Source organism: Oculina patagonica, chromosome 9 (genome assembly GCF_052425735.1).
Source record: "Oculina patagonica isolate OP01 chromosome 9, crgOcupat, whole genome shotgun sequence".
Classification (NCBI taxonomy): Eukaryota; Metazoa; Cnidaria; class Anthozoa; order Scleractinia; family Oculinidae; genus Oculina; species Oculina patagonica.
The window spans coordinates 9,368,282-9,390,245 of NC_135766.1; the positions used below are offsets into that span (position 1 = coordinate 9,368,282).

Sequence of the window (21,964 nt, forward strand, 5' to 3'; positions counted from 1 at the left end):
GTTAAAGGACCATTCTTTGTAGAAGGGGGGGGGGGGTTGTTGGGATGTTTTATTTGTTCCTGCAATGTCCCCTTCCCTACAATCTGCATTTCATGCCCCATTACATTTTTCGTTTGTCCAGAAAAATAAAGCTGTATCATAAAAAAAATATGTTGGGATCAAAACATATGTTGGGATTTTTTATTTGTTCCTGTAATGTCCCCTCCCCTACAATCTGCATTTCATTCCTCATTACATTTTTCGTTTGTCCAGAAAAATAAAGCTGTATCATAAAAAAATATACAGCTATTTTACTTTATTGAAAGTATTGCTCCAGGGCGGGGGGCTCAATACCAAAGTAGTCGCTGGTGGTATTACCATAAAGGCATGTTATGGCATTACGAAGTAGTGTGCACACAACATACATTTTACCGACATTGCTTAGGCCGATCTTCAAATTCTTTTTAAAGTCAAGAAATTTGAAAGAGTTAATGACATCACCGAAAAGCCATTCCACTGAAATTCTTAACGCGCTCATGGCTTCGTTGTAATCCTGCATCGCGGGTGCAAGTGGGACACGACGAAACGGGGTTTGAAGATGCACACGGAGAGGGTAGGCCAAATCTCCATATATACACATGGGTTGGCCTACTGGAGAGAATGCATACTGTTGAAGGTCACGCAATAGTCCAGAATCTGCCAACATCCCGGCGTCGTGTTTACGCCCCTCTAAAACAAAGAAAATAGGAGGTGAGAATAGAAATAGTTTGGGAAGTTTGTAGAGCTAAAAACAATAAAAACAACTTTCAATATCATATTTTATTTTGTGATCGATTGTGTTTTAATAATAAAGTTCATTATAAGTATTAAAAAGAGAATCAAATTAAAAACTCACCAACTGGTCCATACAAGTTTCCTATTAGTCCATTTGGTAGGGACAGGGATTGAAATTTAAGGGCATGGACCCTTTTATGTCCATTATAAACTACTCTTTGATGTTCTCCGGGTCTTGAAATGGGTCGTACTGTCCCATCGACGAAACCAAAACAATTGTCAAGCGGGCGCCTTTTCCTGATATAGCATCTGCATAACGCTGTAAAGCCCCAGGATTCAGAAGATCTCGATTCCATTGGGTTATGAGGTGGCCGTGAACGTCAAAGATATAGTCCATGACATCATTAGTGATCAAACTTATAACAGAAACCGGTCGGCCAAAGCGCGGAATCATATCACTGAGTCGGCATGGATAGGCAGCTCGTTTGAGAAGCATGCATAAGGCTTCTATGTCATCGCAAATACTCCTCTGCTCGCATTTAAACACTGGTGGTAGTTGGAGTGCTGCAACAAGGCGAGGAAGGTCTTGCTTCTCAACACGAAACTCTGCTTTGCATTCGGCGGAGTTCATAGAATCCAAATCGAATCGTTCGTAGTTTCCATGAGGGAAATCTGGATTTTTTGAACTGAAGGTATCGTAAAGCAATAAAAACTCTTCATCTGAAACAATGTTGTCGGCGTAGAGAAGTATGAGCATCTCACGAAATTCTTTGAAGGACATCATTTTCTCTGTGGACTTCAACTGGAAGATACTCGTCCTCGTAGCCGGCGCGGTCTGCTAAATGTTTATTTTTCCCGCCGTAAATGACGGTCCCGTCCCAGGACCCACTCGGTCAAACAAGGTCTCGTCCACGTCCTCGGCGTCGGTGCTAAAGGTCCCTATTGTAGATCGTAACGCTCCCGTGTGTCTCTCGATGGCCTCTACGGATCCAGAATCGAGCACTTGTTGCGTTCTCTTCGCATGGTTTTCTAGTTGCTTAAGCTTCGTTTGTAGCTTTCCTTTTGCGGTTTCCATTCTTGTCAGTTGCGTAAGTAGAAAATTCAGGACTAAATTATACTCACAACCAAGGTAGATAGTGGTCCCGTCGGAGGTGCCACGTTTGGAGAATTGCTTGCCTCCCGTAAACAGTATTCCCCAACAAGTCACAGATAGTTTTTGTTTGTTACGATTTATTCTTGATCTCTTCGTACTCACAGCAATCTTAGCAATCTATATCTCGATTTTTGTTCACTCTCCTTTTAAAACACCGCATTCGATTAAATTACACAATCATTAATAAAAGATAAACAACGAGTGACACATGATTGACTCGCTAATTCACCAAACTTATATCTCTAAACATAACTTCGGAAATCACTAATGGTCTAATCGAAAAACCTTTGACTTAATCATCAACAACAGATGCTAATTATTCTCATCGTCAAGTTCGATAAGTAGTTTTCACTTACTAACTCTTACGCAATACAAAGTTTACCGACATCGCAACGGTATCGCGGAGGTCACGGATTCGAATCCTGTTAAAGCTTTGAATTTTTCAGGGTGTTTCCCCAACTGCTTTAACTATCAGTTGACCTGCATCACTTTAAAAACCCTATTTTTATTCGTTCTTGTTATCCTGCACCTATATTGTTATTAGGGCAAAAAAAGGTAAAGCAACTTTATTTATACACGGTTTGTGTTTAAAGCTAGAAGCTTGTGGGGCCGTGTATATGAAACAGGGCTAGGGGCATTGTTTTTGTTCTTTGTCTATTTGTTTTATTTCGCCAATGCTGAACAACGTTGCAAAAGGTGCAGGTTACGCCAAAATTAGTGGACTCACAGTTTGAGATCGTGTCATTACTTACTTAACTTTTTTATGTCAGTGAAAATCATCCAAGAAAAAAAATACAGTAAATGTTGGTTCAGGGTCCAACACTAGTCGGGTCCAAGTTAAAAAGAGATAGCTTTACCGACAACACATGTTGTCTCCATCAATCTCCGGTTTAAAATTTGAGCGCAATGAACACAATTTTGCTCTTTTCTTTTATCCTTCTACAGGACCATCGTGTACTACCGCTGGTCTTCTGACTATGCACCGATCCTCAGAGAAAAGTGGTTCGGCCATTTCTTTTTTCCAGTCAAATATGTGGTATTTTACCTCAGGCAGAGGCGCTGCAGAAAGGATCTGTGGTCGCACGGCATTGTTCGACACTCCGAACAAGACCTGTATGGAATAGGCGAGAAAGATTTACTTGCGGCGTCGGAAATTTTGGGTCACAAGAAATTTCTGTTTGGAGAGAAGCTTTGTCTAGCTGACGTAGCATTGTTTGCTTTTATCGCTGCGTTCACCTGGTATAATCCAGAATGTCCGATTGCTTTATTCAACAAGTCTAAAGCAAAGAATCTTGACGAGCACGCCAAGAGAATGAAGGAACTGTACTATCCAGACTGGGATGAAATCATTTCCAAGAAACCTAAATCTGGTTAGAGACGATAACCATCTCATTTCTCAGGCTTCGCATTCTAATTGCCATGGACCACATGGTGTATAATCTAATCAGTTGAAAGATACGGATCCATTTGGGAGGAATTCGGCAATTGCGTGTCTAGGTTTTCACATGGCCGCTGATGTCAAACGCCCAATCCTTCAGCTTAGAACAGAAGTGTTGTAAGACAGCTCTAAAGCTCCAACTTGAACTCAACGTGCTAGTAAACTTAACAATATAATCTTAGTTGCTCGACATGTTCTAAGTCAACTCACATGACCGCGTATCTAAGGGGCGGCCCATAAAAGTTTGGGACTCCGTAGAGGGGGTCCCGACAAGTTTATATTAAAACAAGATGTCAATTGTGTAATATTCATATATCCACAAAGCTTATTCATCACTTACCCTCCAAAGTCGCTGTAGAGTGTGGTACAAGTTGCGTTAGATACGTGCTTCAGATTTATAACTGAGATGCCAATTTTAACCCAAAGAAGTCATGACTAAAATGCCGAAATCTTCTTAGCCACCAATAGAAAAATCCATCAAACAAAAATTCAATTTACGCCTTGAAATAGCTCCAAATGATAAACAAATATCTCATTTACCAGCCTGAATCAGTAGGGTGTGGTGGTGGGATTTTTCAGGAGTACCCAACGTGAATCGATTTGTTATTGCACAAAACGATTACTGGAGGTCGATTAAGGGATTTTCAGTTAATTATTAACTACCGTGGGAAAAAAGTATCCGCTCTTCGCTGCATCTGCCTGGGATTGTCCAGAAAGTCCATTTGATGAACTCATAAAATCCAAAGCTAAAAATCTTAATGAGCACGCCCACAGAATGAAGGAACTCTATTACCCAGATTGGGATAAACTTATTTCAAAGAAATATAAATCTTGATACCATGATTGAGGTATCTTTACTCGTGCTTCGATACAACAGATTCAAATTTTTTATTTTAGTTTATTTATTCCTCTGCCTATAATGGTAAACTGATTTAAAGATATTTATGTTTTTATTTTGTACAAAGATAATATTGAAGATTAAAAATAAATTGCCTATGATGTCTTTCTCTCCATTACTTTATTTACGAGCTTTCTTTAATGATTTGAAATACAGTAACCCCTACCTGTTAATTAAAAGTATATTTTGTACCTAGCTGTTCCGAAATTTGCCCTGACTTGTCTATTTACTAAGCCAGCGTGGCCGAGTGGTTTCGGGCGCTGGTATTGTTTTCCGGTGGTCCCGGGCTCAACCTGCTGGATTTGTTCTCAGTCGTCCCGAGTTCAAATCCTCAGTCACACTTCTTATATAGCCAACGTTTCTGCCTTCTGCTATAAAGGGTTATTAAGAGATATATAGGTACCCTTCATTTTATTGGATAATATTTACTGTTTGTTAGTTAGTTTCTTTGCCCAGTTTTACGTAATAAAGTCTAAAGGTCCTATACTGTAGTGTGTCAAAACAGAAGCGGATTTTAAAAGAGCGCTTTTAGAAAGAGGTAGAAGGCAATAAATTAAAATTTGTGCATTTAAGCCGCCATAACTTGCTGGCAAATTTTAAATCAAAACATCCGCTTCTGGTAGGACACTAGCCTGCGTGGCCGGCGTTCAAAGGGGAAGGAGAAGTAAAATCGTTGACTGATTAGTTTTTGAAAAGGTTATTGTGTGCTGACTCATACTTGTGCCGCAAACTCTGCCACAAAATCATGTTCTTTCCAATTTGGCACTAACGAGGCTACCACACCGCCATTAAGTGCAAACTACCTAATAAAAGATGACATACATAATATTTAATCATCTCTTTATGTCTCTGAAAAATTTGAGCTTAATCGCACCCATAACAGCCGAGAAATAAGCGTTTAAAAGGTGCAGGTCAAGCAAAATTTCGCTGTAGGTATCCCCCGCGACCTTAATTGTACATTATTAGTAATCTACAGAGCAAATAGGAATGCGATTAAACTATAAGCTTACTGTAAATTCGGAATGAAAAGTTATTTTGTTTACACGACGGCACAAAAATCACTACTGACCATGTGTTACGCAGCCGAGCAGCAGCCCGTAGCTAAATGGATTAAAGAATCAGAGTTGAACTTGTTTTGTTTTTCGATTTTCCGTGAACAAAATCGATATTAAGGTAATTAACAACGATTGTATTCACAGGAAACACTACTAACTATGCACAAAAGAAGTCGAAGTAAGTTGACAGGAAATATTCCTTCGTCGCTCTACAGAAGCGATCTTTATCTGCCACGAAAGGTTTGAGACGACATTTAGCTTTCATCGGGCGAGTGTTGTATATGTTTTTCAAAGGTGATGCTGGTCATTCTGCCGCTTCGGTTCTTGATATTTGGTCCAGTACTGATATTCCCTGTTAGGATTTTTTTTGTATCTTGATTTCTCCTCTTAACATTTAAAAAAACTCTCCAAAATCCGTCGGTATTGCCATGTTAATAGAATTTATAGTGACAAGTAACTATGAACTCAGATGACGGGAAATACGATACGATTTTTTTCGTATCAGACTTGTGATTGGTCGTACATAGTGAAAAAAATCGTATACCACTAGGATTGCTTCTCATTAAAGAGAAACGATTTCTATTCGAGGCTTTTGTGTTGAGTAAATTCCAGTACTTATATAATTAATTAATAAAGACAATTATTTTTTACAGAACTAAAATTATTTGTTTTATATAAACAATTAAAGCTACCTATATTACTGAAAATGGCTATTCTTGCGACACTGACGACAACATATCTTGAAAGGGACTACACTGAACTACAACACTGACACTAAGTAAATAAAATAAAATATGTGTGGACGGTTTAGCGTTTGATTTTAGTCTCCGTGTCCCGTGATTCAGCCAAGATAGAATACCTCCACCTCATCAGGTGTGAAGCTGTAAGTCCCAGCCAGGATTGTTCTACTGCTTTGTACTCCACTTGGAACAGAGTAGGAGTTGCCAAAGCTTGTGTATGAATTAGTGTTACTGTTTGCATTGTTTGCAATGTAGATGTCATGCCCTCCACCAAATGTTGGACCATAACCTGAGTTCCTGTAAATTACATTTTGTGACTTTTTCACCATACTCTTGAACGGTCCAAGACCTTCTTTGTTACGAAGCGAAAATAAGAACGCATGGTGGGATGAACCATAACCACTACTGGTATCTGAATAACAAGAAGATAAAAACAGAAATATTTATTACGGAGAAAACACAAACACATGAAAAGTTTAGTTATACATACATTTAACAAATACGTACAAAGTTAAATGAAGTTAATAAACAGTTTTCACGTTACACATATCGAATCGATCAACATGCACGGAAGGACAATCTCTTATTTCCTTTGTAGCAGACCAGGCCAGTCATTATTTGTAGATTGAAGGCCTGGTTAAACTAGCAAACACTGTTGCAGAGTTTTGTTTCTCGTCATGTTTCCTTGGTGGCTAAAATAACGGGAAACAAGGAAATTGTTTTGCTACGGCTGGCTGACTAAGCGAGGAAACGACTTCCGGGAACAAAGCGACACGCATGTGCATATTCTAGCCAACATTGCTTCCATGGTAACTAACTGGGCAACACATGTTTCGGAAGCAAGATTTTACTCTGTTTTTGACCTAAAACAAAAACAAAAGCTCACTGTATGACAAACTTGAAGCTATTTATTTCATCTTGCGGCCCTGACATCTCGGTTGATGTCACAGTGGTAAGCCAAAATTAGGAATTTTGAAGTTTGAAATTTTAATTAACAATTAGACTACGAGCCCGAGTTTTCTATGAGCAAATAGTCAACGAGGCGCAGCCGAGTTGACTATCGCTCATAAAAAACGAGGGCGAGGAGTCTAATTGTTTTAGTAGAAACTCTAAAGGATTGCAGCCCAAAACATACAATATTGTGCACTTTGAAGAAAAAAATCAAGAAAATTTACCGCCTAAAGAGCAACACGCGCGCGACTGTTTTCTATCGGCGAATAGAAAACAGTGGGAGAACCAATCAGATTCGCGGATTTCCAATAGAACACAGCTGAGTTTCTACTAATCACTCATAGTCAGTAAAAATGAGTAATCTAATAATGTAAAGCAATTTCACAAAACCTGTTCATAACACTTAGATTTTAAATTTCTCATCAATTGATCCGCCTGTTTGCTAATGTTTAAATTTTGGTCACTGTTATTCTATGAGAGGTTTGGATGGGGTTAATTGCCCTGAAAATTAGCAAATTCTAACACCGTTTTATTTTTAACTGGCAGTTGAAACATTTTGAAGTAAGTGTTAAGTTAGAAAGCAACATTTTGGTTGAATATCTTCTATCCCCATTTAGCTTGGCTACATGTAAATTGATGGGCGCCTTAGGACTCATGACTTTATGTCATTTGTTTCGATTGGTCGACAAGGTCATGGAATTGCGTTTCTTCTTTAAGTTGCGAAAATAAATAACATGTGAAGGCTTTTAAGCTAATTTCGACACGGTGAAGAGAAAGAGCTACATAGTGAATCATAGCTTGAGTTCGATAAAGCACTTTCAATATTCCCTGAATGCGATGATAATTAAGTGCTTTTTGAGCTCTCCGGGTGTTGGATGAAAGAGTCGCAATGTCGTCAGAATGTAGTCCGGTAATTTGTTTCTTAACTAAACATTCAGGTTAAAACAAATGTTTCAAAAAACAGAAAACCTTGTAACATCGTCATTCAAACACTCCGTACGGATCACGTGTCTATATCTGATTCGCGTTTAATTCATTACCATAAACTTAAAAGGATCAGAAACCAACAAGACATTCCTCGACAGAACATAGAGCCTACTAGTTTCATTGGTATCTTGTGAATATTTCCTCTATTGCTAATATCAGGATTTAGAAATGCACGTCTTGCGCATGCACTGAGACCTTCAGTCAAATCGAAACATTTTTTAGAGGTCTTTGAAAGCTGGCAGTGGCAGACGTCAGGTCGTTTTAATGTACTGTGCAATGTTTTTGAATTCATGGTAGAGATAAAAAAGATAGTGAACACTATTCGGTTAATAAAGTTGGCGTTGTAAAAAACCACAACTCTTTAAAATGACCTGATCTGGTTGAATTAACTATGACATATAAGTAATAACTAAGAGCTATAATAAATGACTAAATGTTACTGACAGCTGAGACATGATTAAAATCTTTAACTGATAGCTGAGAAATGGCCTGAATATTGACTTATAACTAACAATCCATCACCCCGCTTCTTATATTGCCAAACCGGTCACCAAACTTCTATGTTGGATTTTCTATATTTTTATTAGCAAAAGCGAATAAATAAAATAAACCAAACAATAATGATCATTTTCCTCTCTTAACAGCAGTCCACATATTTCGTCGCCGTGGAAAACTCTACACCTTGCTATTGTTATATCACCGTTCTAGATACACGATCCCGCGCTTTCCATCGATTTAATCCGTTGTTCCATGTTAGTAGTTTGTATGCCGGAATATGACTGTGCTGTTTATTTACTTTTTAGCACATTACCCGAGACAAGCAGGTATCTAGTTTTAAAAGGATAAAAAGAAAACATAATCGACCGGGCGAATGTGATGTCACCGCAACCGATGCCCACCAAAAATCATTAATGTACATAAATATTTAGAGCTTATCATGATAAAACTTCGAAAAGAGAACCAACTTCCTTTATCCAAAAGAGGCTTTTCCGAAAAAAGTCCCCCACCCACCCACCCAAATACCAGACGAAAAATAGAATAAGGTCTTATGAATATAAGTTCATGGACATATAAATTAAGCTATAGCTGTTAAAAAAGGAAAGATATAAATTTTACGGTTATGAGCCCTTTTGTAAAACTTATTTTGTATTTGAAACTATCACATAATGCTTAAAGACCTGTAATGTTTGCTTTACAGCTCTAGGACTTGTTTCGGGTTAAATATTGCTATGTTTTGAGAGCTTAATTATGTGGTATTCTTGTGTGCACTGGAACATTTTCAGATACAGTATCCCGTTTGAATTTCAAACGGGATACTGTATCTGAAAATGTTCTAGTGCAAGGCTTTGAAATTATTTCCAAGCAACTGGTAAATGCCTCGATAGGGTTTGACAGTTATGACCTGAATCGATTGCAACAAAGACGGAAAAGTCTAAAAAAAAATTCTCGTCACAGTCGAAAAACTGTATTTTTTAACGAGACAAAAATATTTGAAGCTGTAATTTACTTTTAAGGCGATCGCGCAAGGTTTTCTACCTTTTTTCGAGAACCTTATTGCTATAACTCCGGGTACAGTTGACCCGTTTAAGATAGCTTGTAAGACCTTGTAATGGTTTAAGCATGCTCGTCTTTGGCTTTCTGTCTTAACTATATAATGTTGAGGATTAACTTTCACAACAAAATAATTTGAATTGGTTTAACGAAAGAACACACTGAAGCTGCTTCGAAGCCAAAATTCGTTGCTATTAGCGTTCACCACTCAAAAGTTGATTATGTTTTACCTATATTGCCGTTGCCATGGGAAAGCACTTTGACGTATTTGGATTTGATTCTTTCTACATATTAATGCTTTACTGGTTTACAGTGAACCTTTTTTTTACAATGGATAGATGCAATAGAATGCCAACACTAATGAAAGGTGTAAACTATTCTGAGCCACCTTAAATGATAAATTCACATAATTTCCTTCTTTTCTTTTAATCTACGGTCCCTTCTTGTAACATATCTAGCACAAATTTCATATCTAAATTCTTAGCAGTACGTTACATAAGCCGCGTCTTCTTTTATTACAGTTATTTAACAATCAGGCTCCAATGTTGACATGTTCATGACATGTTCAATGCGTAGAGGTGCTTCTAGGAATCCAGGTCTCAAATTTCTACTTTCAATCAAAGTCGTGTTAAATCAGGGAGTTGAAATAGAGGGGGGCGTAAGGGTTTGCGGTGATGCGGTTCTGCGTTAGTTTTCGTGCGGTTTTGGGGTAATTTTTATTTTAACCTGCGGTATTGCGGTTTTACAAGACTAAGCGGTGTGCGGTTATTACAAGTTTTAGGTCGCGGTAGTCGGCGAGAAAATTGTCTGCGGTAATATGATTTTCTTATATTTCCACTAGATGCTTTCACATTCGTTTTTTTTTTTTTTTTGCTTTAGTTAAACAAGCTTGAGCCAAGTGTTTTGCGTATGAGCTTACACAATTAGGGTTCGTTTTTAGTCCTGTGGTTTGTAATTGCAGCCTCTTCCAGTTAATACTTAATGTGTTTAACTGTTTTATCCAATGATACGTTGACTTGATGACATTTCAGACCAGATCCAGTCTTATCTACCGTTGTTGGTCATTTGAAACTGTTGTTCCAGTATTTTGGTAAAACTTGATGCGGTTTTCGGTTTTGTAGCGTATTTCTGTGCGGTTTTGCGGTTTTCGGACCCCCCTTACGTCCCACTCGAAATATCTTTTAAAGAGAACGTCCTGCCTCTAAACTTTATAATGTTAACTCTGTTAACTGTCGTGCGTGGCCTGTTTATTTTGGCACAAGTAGTTGTTTTATATGAACTTAATAACCACGGCCAACCAAACGTTACTAGGTCTTACTAAAAATGTAATGATAACACAAACACTGTTAGGGTAGATGACAATTGAATTCGAAACATGCTGATTTTAAAAGAAACTTACCGGTAATTAAGGGAAAGCGTTTAGTTCCAAAAGAAAAAGAAAAACAAACTGGACTTTAAAAAAGGGGATTGGGTTGCGACTGCGTTTTAATTTATTGCGCAAATTTCTTTGATTCCCACTTGGCTGCCGAGGAAGGATAAAATTAACCAATAGCTAAACTCTTCCAAATTACTCCAAAATGTAACTGGTATATTGGTGGTATTCAGGAAGATTTTACTTTCGAGGCGGACACTACGATGACTCTATTTAGCGCCCTTCTTCCAATAAGCACGTTCCAAAAAGCTCACCCCCCCCCCCCCCTGAATTGCTTTATTAATAAGCGCCCCTATGCCCTATGCCGATATTGGAAGCGCCACTTATTAGTATTTTATTACTGTGCCATCAAAGTACATTAAGATCATTCGTAGTTTAACTTTCTTCTGAACTGTTTCCATCTTTTCCACATTATAAAGGAACTAATCTTCTAAGTGTCTCCACTATTATTTTCATGTTAGGACCGATTTCTTTCTATCAAAATCATGTATTATCTTTTGTTTTACATTTTAGATGTTAAAAAAGTCAAAAAAGAAGTAACCCACATCCCTTGGGCTCCCAAAAGTAAGTGAGCGTCCAGGCGCTATTGACATCCGATGTTACCGTACCCAAATTCGCAAGTAGCCAATCAGAAGCGCGATCTACTGTCCTGATATCCTACGATATCAAGTCACGGACCTAATTTGCCACGTTATCTTGGTCACTTTGAAGTAAAGTAGTATTACCATATGATTTGAAAAGAGGTTTTACCAATAAAACAGAACCTCGCAATTTTAATTTAGCTGGTGTTTAGCGATCGTAAAAGGAGAAAAACTTCCCACTTGGGCGCGCTCGCCAATTGCGCGATTTTTGCCAACGAATTCAGACTGAAATAATGGAGTCGGAATTTCCACATTTTCCGCTAAATTTGGATTTAGAAAATTTAGAAATTTTTTTTAAATCCAAACAAAGAAGTAGAAAAAAGGCAGAAGGGGAACTTGTTAAAAGTGTTGAAGACCAAAATACAAGCAGGTAAACACAATTTGCAGTACGTACCTCAGGCAAGAATGGCTTCAACAGAGCGATAAATATGATCGGATTTTTGGCTGAATTTGGGTACGGTAAATACCTAATCGTACCTTTTTGGTACGCTTCGGCGGCAAATCAGGTCGTTTGGTCTCGCCATGGGTATTTTGACTGGACTGCGTCTCGCCAAAATACGAACCACCTTGATCAAACTCGCCTTATATGCCGCTGAAGCGTACCAAAAGGTACGATTAGGTATAAAAATCATTCCGGTTAGTAATCTGTTTCAAATTAGCGGAGTGGTGAAGTGTGTTATGTCACTCTGTTACACTATGTTTTTTGCAAGTTCCTATCGGATCACTTACGCTTTCATTATTTGATAATCAAAACGCGTATCATTGGGAAGGCTTTTTTCTGAAGTTCAGTTACTTTGCATTGTTTCTTTCTTTGATCCCTCCCCCTACCGAGTTATCTCAAATAAAATTAATTCAAGCAATGTAATTTAAAGAGGCGTTAATTTTGAATCAATTTAAAGGCGTATGGTGTGCAACCATATTGATTTATTTCCATCTGTAATCTCTGTTCGCGCAGAACTTTATTGTTGAGTATGCAAGTAAATATAAATTTATCGCCGATTGTGTCCTAGCCAAAACCGTACGTCGTTTCTGGATATAAGTTTCTAAATCTGAATTTTCCCCAAAAATCAGAAATATTTGATTGCTGAAAAATATAAAAATAAAGTCAAGCTAAAATTCTAACTGACAGTAAAAAAACGTGTATATTTTGAGTTCTGCATGATGTTGCGTTCTTTACTTAGAAACACTTTGCAAAAATCCGACTAAAAAGAAGTGGAATTAAAGGCCTTAAAGTTCTTCAAAAGGCGAGTATTTATTTCTTTCTCAACAAAATCGAGTAGTAGTTTACCGTTCGTAGTTTAATTTGCCGTCGTGTTGTTTGTTCATTTTGCAATGATTTTCACGCCATTGCGGTAAACTTCAGCGTGGTTTTTAGACTCTATCAGTATGAGTTAAACTGCCTTGTTTATCTGTCAAGTTTTGCTAAAACAGAAGTTACAGAACACTATTTGCCATCATTCAAGGAAATTAGTGTAGTAATAAATATAGTTTGATATATAAACCTGGCTTATTTTTTGTCTAACTTCGCGCGCGAACTCCACGCGATATCCCCACGCACGTTTCGAGGAAAAACACATCACAATTTATTGCCCTTGCTGCCCTCGGTGCCCTTGTTGCCCTCCTTTACTCCTTGCCTTAAAAAATTAATTCAGTGTATGAGAGGGGTACAGAAGGGGTACAATAGGGGACAGAGGGGACACAACAGGGGTACAAATGGGGTACAGGAAGGGTACAAGAGAGACAAATAATACAACATTTTAGAAGAGGGGTAGGAGGATGGAAAGAAATGATATTTATAATATATACTTATTTACTGGGTAACCCCGCCTTCGCCAATAGCCATAAAAGAAGCTGCTTGTAGTTCAGTCTATTCTCAGAGTTTACACCGTTCAGATCACAATGTACAGCAGTTATAATCAATTCTTTCAAGAGGGTTATGGAAATGTCATATTGCCCGATGATAGTGGAGATGAAAGCGGTGATGAGAGCTCACAGGAAAGTGAACAGTCATTTCAAGATTCTCAATCGAGCGAAGAAATAGACTCTTCCTAAGAAGAAAAGGAGGATAAAGATCCCTGGTCGCGCATTCAAGATGAAGTCACTAGTCGTCACGACGCCAAGCTCGAAGCTCTGATAAACGAGTATGAACAACATGGAGATTCGTCTGAAGTGGCCCGTGTTAAGGCTGAAAATGCTTTGCTACCAGTATACAGGAAGGAGCTGAGGAAAGTTCTTCTGGAGTATTTACAGTGGATGCATGTAATGAAGAAAGATTCGACCTTCTGTAAAGTGATAGAGACCAAAAATGAATTGAAAGATACAGATGGATATGATTGGTTGGAATCGACAGAACTCGCTATCGATAAGCGAAAATTCTTACTTAATCGGTTGTTTGTCAAACAAACTGTTCCCGAAGACTAAGTGAACTGTGTCTGTTAATCTTTTTTGGTGACACCTCAAGGTTTTAATAATCAATAAACGTATTTTAAAAGAGAAAAGCTGTTTGTTCCTTCTTGTGTCTCGCGGTGCGCAACTTGTCTATATAAACGCTTATAGATGTTAATTTCTCAAGCAAACTCCACTGAGTTTATACCGTAAGTCGCTTAAGAGGAGATTTGTAGAAGAATCCGACAACGTCCGGTAATGCTACGAAAAATTGTTCGCTTATCCTTTGCATGAGGGTAGTCCTTATTAAAACTAAAAACGTTATGTTGTTTTTTTCTTCAAATATTTTTATTTTTCTGAGAAAAACGAAATTTTTTGATTTGACATCTAGACTCGTTTAGACTCGATTGAGAGGGTACAAATTGGGTTGAAAATTGACCATTTTCAATCGATTCGTATATCAAAACCATCACGCGCAGAAAAAAATAAATACAACCGGTCTATTGCATGACTCTTCCTTGTCTAAATAAGCATAGTTTCAAGAGTTTTGGTTTAATCTAATTATTTTACGGTAAACAAAACCAGACTATTCTCACGCGAAATGAAAGTCGGTCGGTCAAAAGAATCGTCATTTTCACTATGTGCCTTATCTCAGAATTCCTTGAGATAAATATATTTCAACTGTAGAAGAATGATACTTTCAAAATATTTAAAGTTTTGTCTGGGTAAATGATTAAGCACTTGTCAAAAAATGATTTAAAATCGTACAAAAACGACACAAAATCACGCAATCTTTCGAATGCGTGACCAAAAGTATTACCACCGTATTTGTTCTTTAAATCAATTTAGTCGCAACACTAGCAATACCAAGGCATAAATCATAATAAATATGTTCACCTTTGCTTGATTATGATATCCTGTCTCATGCAATACGTTTTTTCCTGTCATTTCTTCAATGGCTTCCCGTTCAGTTCGCATGCCGCTTGTCGAATCCGTCTGCGACTGGTGAATTTGAAGCAACCACCGATACGAGTTTAACCAAATATGTATCGTCATGATTAACAAGCCCTTTTTGTGTTACTTGATTAAGCCATATTTCAGGTTATAGCCGGCAAAGCGTTTTCGATAAGCCACTTTGCAGTGCCTGTTGGCCCCGTTATTATTCGAAGTGAAGTATAAATTTGCATACTTTCGAGACAAGCGTGACAGTTTTTTATACTTAGGGGGTGGGGTGAGGAAGGGTCTTAAAACGTTTGGGGATGAATTGTCACAAACTCGTATTTGCTACGTGATTTACTTTACTTATAAGTTCTGCTTACGCTCAAAATCAAAGAGAGAAAAACCGTAAAAGTATTGACAAAAAGCCGCTGTCAGGAAAGAGTGTTGTAATATATTAAAGTTAGACTTACTAAAAGTCGTTTGCTTCTCGTTTCCGGTTTGGTGGTAGTCTATAATCTACTAATTGTTGGTTGCTCCTTCTATAAAAACCATATAATTCAGTTATGTACTTCATTATTCTCCAAAACAACAAAGTAAAATAATTCACCTTGTGTGTGCGAGAATTCACGATGTTTACTTTTATGAGACGAGACTAATGTAATTTACTAAACTCGATTATAGATGTTTGAATGATTTCTTTTCACGAACCATTTGTGGAGCAACCGGCACAACACAGTCCCCGTAAAGTGCTTTTTCCTTCAGTTGTCTGGTGAACTGTTGGAAACTCCACATGTTCTCGCTGCACTTGGTGTCTCATGGAAGTTTCTTGTTCTTTTAAAACGATAGTTGGCAGTCCTTGCTCGTATGATCGACGCGATAAAAGTAAATTAATAACAGAGGTCCCTTTGCTCATGTAACAAGGATATAGAAAATCATAAGTCCCTCTGGTCTTTTGCTGGTGTTAATGGCGAACAGGAACTTATTCTCCTTAGAGCAAGCAACAGGATGTTAGCGCTTTTACTATCTGTCCCTTTCATCGATCCGACCTTGGAATTGGATGGCGAAAAAGTTCCAGTACATGCAAAGTTCCTCACGAGATTGCTTATCACAGTAAAGGGAAGACTTCTAAAGGAGATAGAGATGTAGGAAGAGAAATATCAAATGTCATATTCCAGAAAACTGGTATCCTTGTTTAGTTCCCGTGGGGTCAGGTTTGACGTTGTGAAATTCTTTTATATCCCCATACATGTAAAATGCGGTATTAGTTTGTGATAATTCATCCCCAAACGTTTTCAAACATTTGATTCATCTAAAAATTTAAGACCCTTCCTCACCCCACCCCCTAAGTATAAAAAACTGTCACGCTTGTCTCGAAAGTATGCAAATTTATACTTCACTTCGAATAATAACGGTGCCAACAGGCACTGCAAAGTGGCTTATCGAAAACGCTTTGCCGGCTTTAACCTGAAATATGGCTTAATCAAGTAACACAAAAAGGGCTTGTTAATCATGGCGATACATATTTGGTTAAACTCGTATCGGTGGTTGCTTCAAATTCACCAGTCGCAGACGGATTCGACAAGCGGCATGCGAACTGAACGGGAAGCCATTGAAGAAATGACAGGAAAAAACGTATTGCATGGGACAGGATATCATAATCAAGCAAAGGTGAACATATTTATTATGATTTATGCCTTGGTATTGCTAGTGTTGCGACTAAATTGATTTAAAGAACAAATACGGTGGTAATACTTTTGGTCACGCATTCGAAAGATTGCGTGATTTTGTGTCGTTTTTGTACGATTTTGAATAATTTTTTGACAAGTGCTTAATCATTTACCCAGACAAAACTTTAAATATTTTGAAAGTATCATCCTTCTACTGTTGAAATATATTTATCTCAAGGAATTCTGAGATAAGGCACATAGTGAAAATGACGATTCTTTTGACCGACCGACTTTCATTTCGCGTGAGAATAGTCTGGTTTTGTTTACCGTAAAATAATTAGATTAAACCAAAACTCTTGAAACTATGCTTATTTAGACAAGGAAGAGTCATGCAATAGACCGGTTGTATTTATTTTTTTCTGCGCGTGATGGTTTTGACATACGAATCGATTGAAAATGGTCAATTTTCAACCCAATTTGTACCCTCTCAATCGAGTCTAGACGAGTCTAGATGTCAAATCGAGAATTTCGTTTTTCTCGGAAAAATAAAACTATTTGAAGAAAAAAACAACATAACGTTTTTAGTTTTAATAAGGACTACCTTCATGCAGAAGATGAGCGAAATCCCTGTATTTTAAGAATTGCCGCAAAAAAACAATTTTTGTTCGATTCTTCTACAAACTTGCTCTTAAATGCTCATACGCGTTCTCTACTTTAAATTAAGATAAAACCAAACACGTGAAACATAGGTTCACTTGTCAAAAAGTTCTACATTGATCAAATTGTTTTCACAAAATCGGTTCACTGAGCTGGTGTTACAATGTATCTTACTCGTAACTGCTCGATAACTCCATATTGCCTTTGTAGTATTGCCGTATTGGTCGACTAATGAAATTTTGTATGGGGAAAAATATTTTTTAATAGTTTACACGCGACTCTTTCCATACAGAAGCGATTCGCTTTCGCTAAACAAAATCCTAATGTTAATATCCGTGGTCACTCAAGTGCGTTCGCCGGCTTTGTATGGGAACAATGCATGGTTAAGCCTCTGTCTGCTTGATCGTGAATAACTATTCGATCTATTTGAGTTTCAAAAACCTCTAGTAAGCTAAAGGAAATATATCTTAAGTAAATTAAAAAACGGAGCTTCTTATAAAATTCTCTCACTTCGATCCGCAGTGGAACAAGCGCTCTCAAGTAGACTTTGTACCCTACTCTGTCAATTTGTCAATCAAGTAGACTAATCGTGTCGTCAAGGCATAAATTATGCTGCATAAACTCCCGCGCGCGCATTTTATTTTAATTTATTTCACTTCACCAAAGATTCCTGCGCATTTTAGACATAAGCCACACCTCCATTATGACGCCATTCAAAATTAATTTATTCTGGCTGCACACTTTTAGTGAATGGCTGCGCAAAAAAAGGCGTCAATCATCCATCCTTTTACTACTCATATAGTTCGAAATGAGACAACAAACAAACGAAGCTCGTAAGGTCTTTTCTTGGTCCTCCGACTAGGCTTGATTCAAACTTACTGACTTGCTATACTGGAACGTCATCGCCTTAGCATGCATTGCATGCCATTTATTTTAGATATCTGACTTTTGATATCACTTGACGGGTTGTCGTTTGGGGCAGTTGCCGGTTTGTGACATAAACCATGTATTGACCCTTTTTTGCATAGAGATCTATAGACTCGAGTAGACCCCAGCTACCAGTTCACAATTCACAACACTATGGCTTACAAAAACCGTGTGCTTTTAGTTTTGGTTTAGAATTTGATGTTAAGTGCATTCTGCTCTGTCCTGTCACCACTCAGTTTCATGGCCGGAGTACAGCCCAGTAATCTAAACAGCTTTTTTGAAAAGAGTCCTTGGTTTGCAAAACGAAGTTACTCGACTAATAACTTACAGAATTAACAACTTAACAGAGTCGACATCAGCTGCGTTACCTCAGTTTTTCAGTGTTTTTCATTTTTTCAGGGCACTCGGCAATTGGTGTTTCCATCTCATTTTAAAACTTTCATTGAACCAAATGCCGCTGTCACGCGATCTCCGGCGCGGACGGCGGTAAATATCCTGTCCCCTACCCTGTCTACCCTCACATAGAGGCAATCGAATCTGCAATTCTGCGTGTATATTTTATTATATCTTATTTTCAAAAGTTGCTTTGTATCGACCAACCGTAGAACTTAATGAACTGGATCGGGAACAGGAGCGTTGTGAGCTGGAGCTCCAGAGTTGGATAAACTTAACATCAAAGTTTTAACCAATATTAAAAGCACACGGTTTTTGTTAGCCACAGTGTTGTGGGTTGTGAACTGGTAGCAAGGGTCTACTCGAGTCTATAGATTTCTATGCAACGAAGGGTCTATACAAGGTTTATGTCATAAACCGGCAACAGCCCCAAATGACAACCCGTCTAAGCAATATCACAAGTCAGACTCTAAAATACCAAAACTAACATGATATTTTCGAAATGGTTTAGCGATTAACAAAATGGTTTTGTGATTAATTTGCAAAAGCGAGATCTTATCGTAGAGATATCATGACGAAATGATATCTCGCCGCCTGATATCATGATATCATTATCAAGATATAAAGATATTATGATATCTCAGATATCATGATATCAAGCAGTGATATCATGATATCTACTTTTGACCGCGATGGCGGGCCGCCATAGTCCAAACATATTGATTTATTCCTATCTGTAATCTCTGTTCGCGCCGAACTTAATTGTTGAGTATGCAAGTAAATATTAATTTATCGCCGATGGTGTCCTAGCCAAAACCGTACGTCGTTTCTGGATACAAGATTATACATCTGAATTTTTCCCAAAAATAAAAAATATACCAGAATTATTTGATTGCTGAAAAATATAAAAATAAAGTCAAGCTAAAATTCTAACTGATAGTCAAAAATGTGTATATTTTGAGTTCTGTGTGGTTTTGCGTTTTTTACTTAGAAACACTTTGCCAAAAATCTGACGATGTGTTGTTAAGGGAGATTGAAGCGGTAATTTGCGGTAAAATGGCCACGGATGCTGCAAATATTACATCAAAGCTTTAAAGTCACGCAATTGCGTTTAGCAGGGCAGTGGGCAGAAAAGACCGGACTATGCGATAGAAATGGAGAGACGTACATAGACGAAACGAAATATACGAGTTGCATTGAAGTATAATTAGGGTTGTTCTGGAATATGGATTAGGGTATTTTTCAAGTCCTTGTGGTTCTGTAAATACTAAAAGATTAGAATCATCATCTTTTATTTACCCCGACTTTTCTTCTATAATATTAATTGTTACTGAAGTTGTCCATTAAAGAAAAAAATTCGTTCATATTACATACATACCCCAAGGAATGTCAACATATCCTCCAAACACATACTGGTCTTTTCTGATGATAGTAATCGTGTTACGCTTTCCATCACAGTTACTATGAAAGGTACTTGCCGCCCAGCCGTGTAAAGTAGCGCGGTAGCACAGCTTCCAATGTTGAAGTGAACCAGCCACGGGGGCCATAAATTGACTGAGATGATTGAGGAAAAATCCATTGCCTTGGATAATGTTTGACTGTATCGTGATCCCTACCAAAATAGCTAAAAATATATTTTTTTTTTTTACTTAGCAAATATGGAGACGAAGTATTGAGGTGAAGAGATCTCTTACACTCATCCCCCTCCCGCTTTTTCCGATGTAAACGTTGCCTCAACAGAGCCAGGCCGTTGAAGATGAAATAATTAAAAACATAGGTAAGGTGAGAAAAAAATAAAACATCGCGTGATACGCATGTGTGAAAACGGCCGTAAAATGTGTGTCGTGGTATAGACGTATATATTATGAATCCCTATTCTCCATCTTCGTTGTTATAGTACTAAAGTCCGAGACCTGTCATTAATTAATGGGTGGGGATGGTGCAAATAGGGAAAGGGTTAATGATTTTTATGCAAGAAAAAAGTGGAGGAAACATAAATGTATGCCTTCATATTAGGAATGTTTTCTTTTAGCTGAATATCTATTCAGCAGTTTAAATGTCACGCGAAAGGCATTTATAAATCCATTCTTCTTCATTTATTATTTCTTTCAGAGTCCATTGATGAAACCAAAATCAAAACTTCAGAATTATAACCAGGCCGAAAATTCTAGAATTAAAACTTCGGAAATTAAATTCGCAAACAGCAATTTAGATCGTTGTAATTCTCGACTCGTTATCAGTGTTAAAATGCTTCTTACCAATACATGAAGGTTGAACTCCTGTCCAAGTACCACTCGACTGGCAGTGACGCTCTGATGATCCTTTTAGCCAGTAACCAGGACTACAAGTAAATGAAACACGTTTTCCTTGCCAATACTGCTGTCCGTGAGTATGACCATTTTTCAGGCTTTCCAAAGGAGGACAAGTTTTGTGACCTTTATTTAAAGACCAATAGAGCAAAATTAAGTCCGTTATCCTTCTTTATTTGTATGTTTTGTTTTGTTCCTGCCTTGGTTGTGTTTGTCTAGGTTTGTAACTGCGATGCTCTTAATATAACTTGATTTCTGCTTATTATACAATCACACATGGTTCCTTCTTAAAAATGTCATTTTTGATGCATTCATTCTTTCAAGTTACTTGTTACAGACCTTTATTGATTGTAATTAAAAGTAAAGTGTAAATGCAGAGTGTTTTAGGGTATGCAATAACGCTAGTCGCTTACATTTAGGTTGTATAACGCTCCAGCTACCGGAAGGCAGACACTTTCTAGTTGTCGGACCAGTCAAGTGATATCCCGGATGACAAATAAGCGACACAGATTGGCCCGTCCAATGTCGTAAGCCAAGCGTTTGTCCGTTTGATGGAGAACCGGGATCACCACAATTGACTAAAGCTTAGAAACAGAGGTTCAAAACATTTTGCAGAGAGCTATTAAATGAAAACATATTTACAACAAGATCCTGTAAATACCTGTAGATATAGGACCTTTTATCTATATTCCAGCTGGAGACGACTACTTTGAAATAATTTTGCCTTAGTAGTGAAAAAAAAAACGATAAGTTCATCGTGATGTATGCTTATATTTTCTAATTTTTGCAAAAAAAAAAAAAAATAATAAAGACTTTTTTTGCCCGGTGACATGTGATCAACCGGAGACAAAGACGAAAAAACTGAGTTCCAGACAGGAATAATAATAATAATAATAATAAATAAAATAAAACTTTATTCAACACTCATAAAAATGACCTATGTACAATACTTCGTTAAAAAGAATTTTAAAAAAAACGAAATTCATACCTTTATAACTATTAGAAAGAAAGTCTCAATATTTCTTGAAATATAGTCCACGAAAATGTTCCTCTAAAAATGTTTCTCTACTAATATATAAAAAAGAAAA

The 21,964-nt window shown here is 37.6% G+C and overlaps 2 protein-coding genes and 1 pseudogene across 4 annotated transcripts in view; 1 reads left to right on the forward strand and 2 right to left on the reverse strand.

Annotated features, from left to right (window-relative positions):
- LOC144665657 (CUB and sushi domain-containing protein 3-like) overlaps positions 1 to 21,964 on the reverse strand; it is a 546,049-nt gene that overhangs the window by 356,585 nt on the left and 167,500 nt on the right. Inside the window, exons 7-8 of the mRNA XM_078526929.1 lie at positions 21,290 to 21,460; positions 20,826 to 21,002 (exon numbers count right to left, since the gene is read on the reverse strand). Of these exons, the coding sequence (XP_078383055.1) occupies positions 20,826 to 21,002; positions 21,290 to 21,460 (348 nt within the window). The remainder of the gene's footprint in view (positions 1 to 20,825; positions 21,003 to 21,289; positions 21,461 to 21,964) is intronic.
- Positions 1 to 21,964, forward strand: part of LOC144665758 (failed axon connections homolog) — a 59,712-nt gene that overhangs the window by 11,276 nt on the left and 26,472 nt on the right. The window contains exon 2 of one of the 2 annotated variants that reach the window (XM_078527055.1): positions 2,852 to 3,019. In XM_078527055.1, coding sequence (XP_078383181.1) covers positions 2,852 to 3,019 — 168 coding nt within the window. Of the gene's footprint in view, positions 1 to 2,851; positions 3,535 to 21,964 lie in introns of those variants that run through there. The other variant, XM_078527054.1, reaches the window with a different exon arrangement.
- On the reverse strand, positions 11 to 1,689 carry LOC144665740 (uncharacterized; annotated as a pseudogene). Its single transcript, XR_013573010.1, has 2 exons — positions 875 to 1,689; positions 11 to 708 (listed from the first exon to the last, which is right to left on the reverse strand). The product of XR_013573010.1 is annotated as an uncharacterized LOC144665740 (transcript).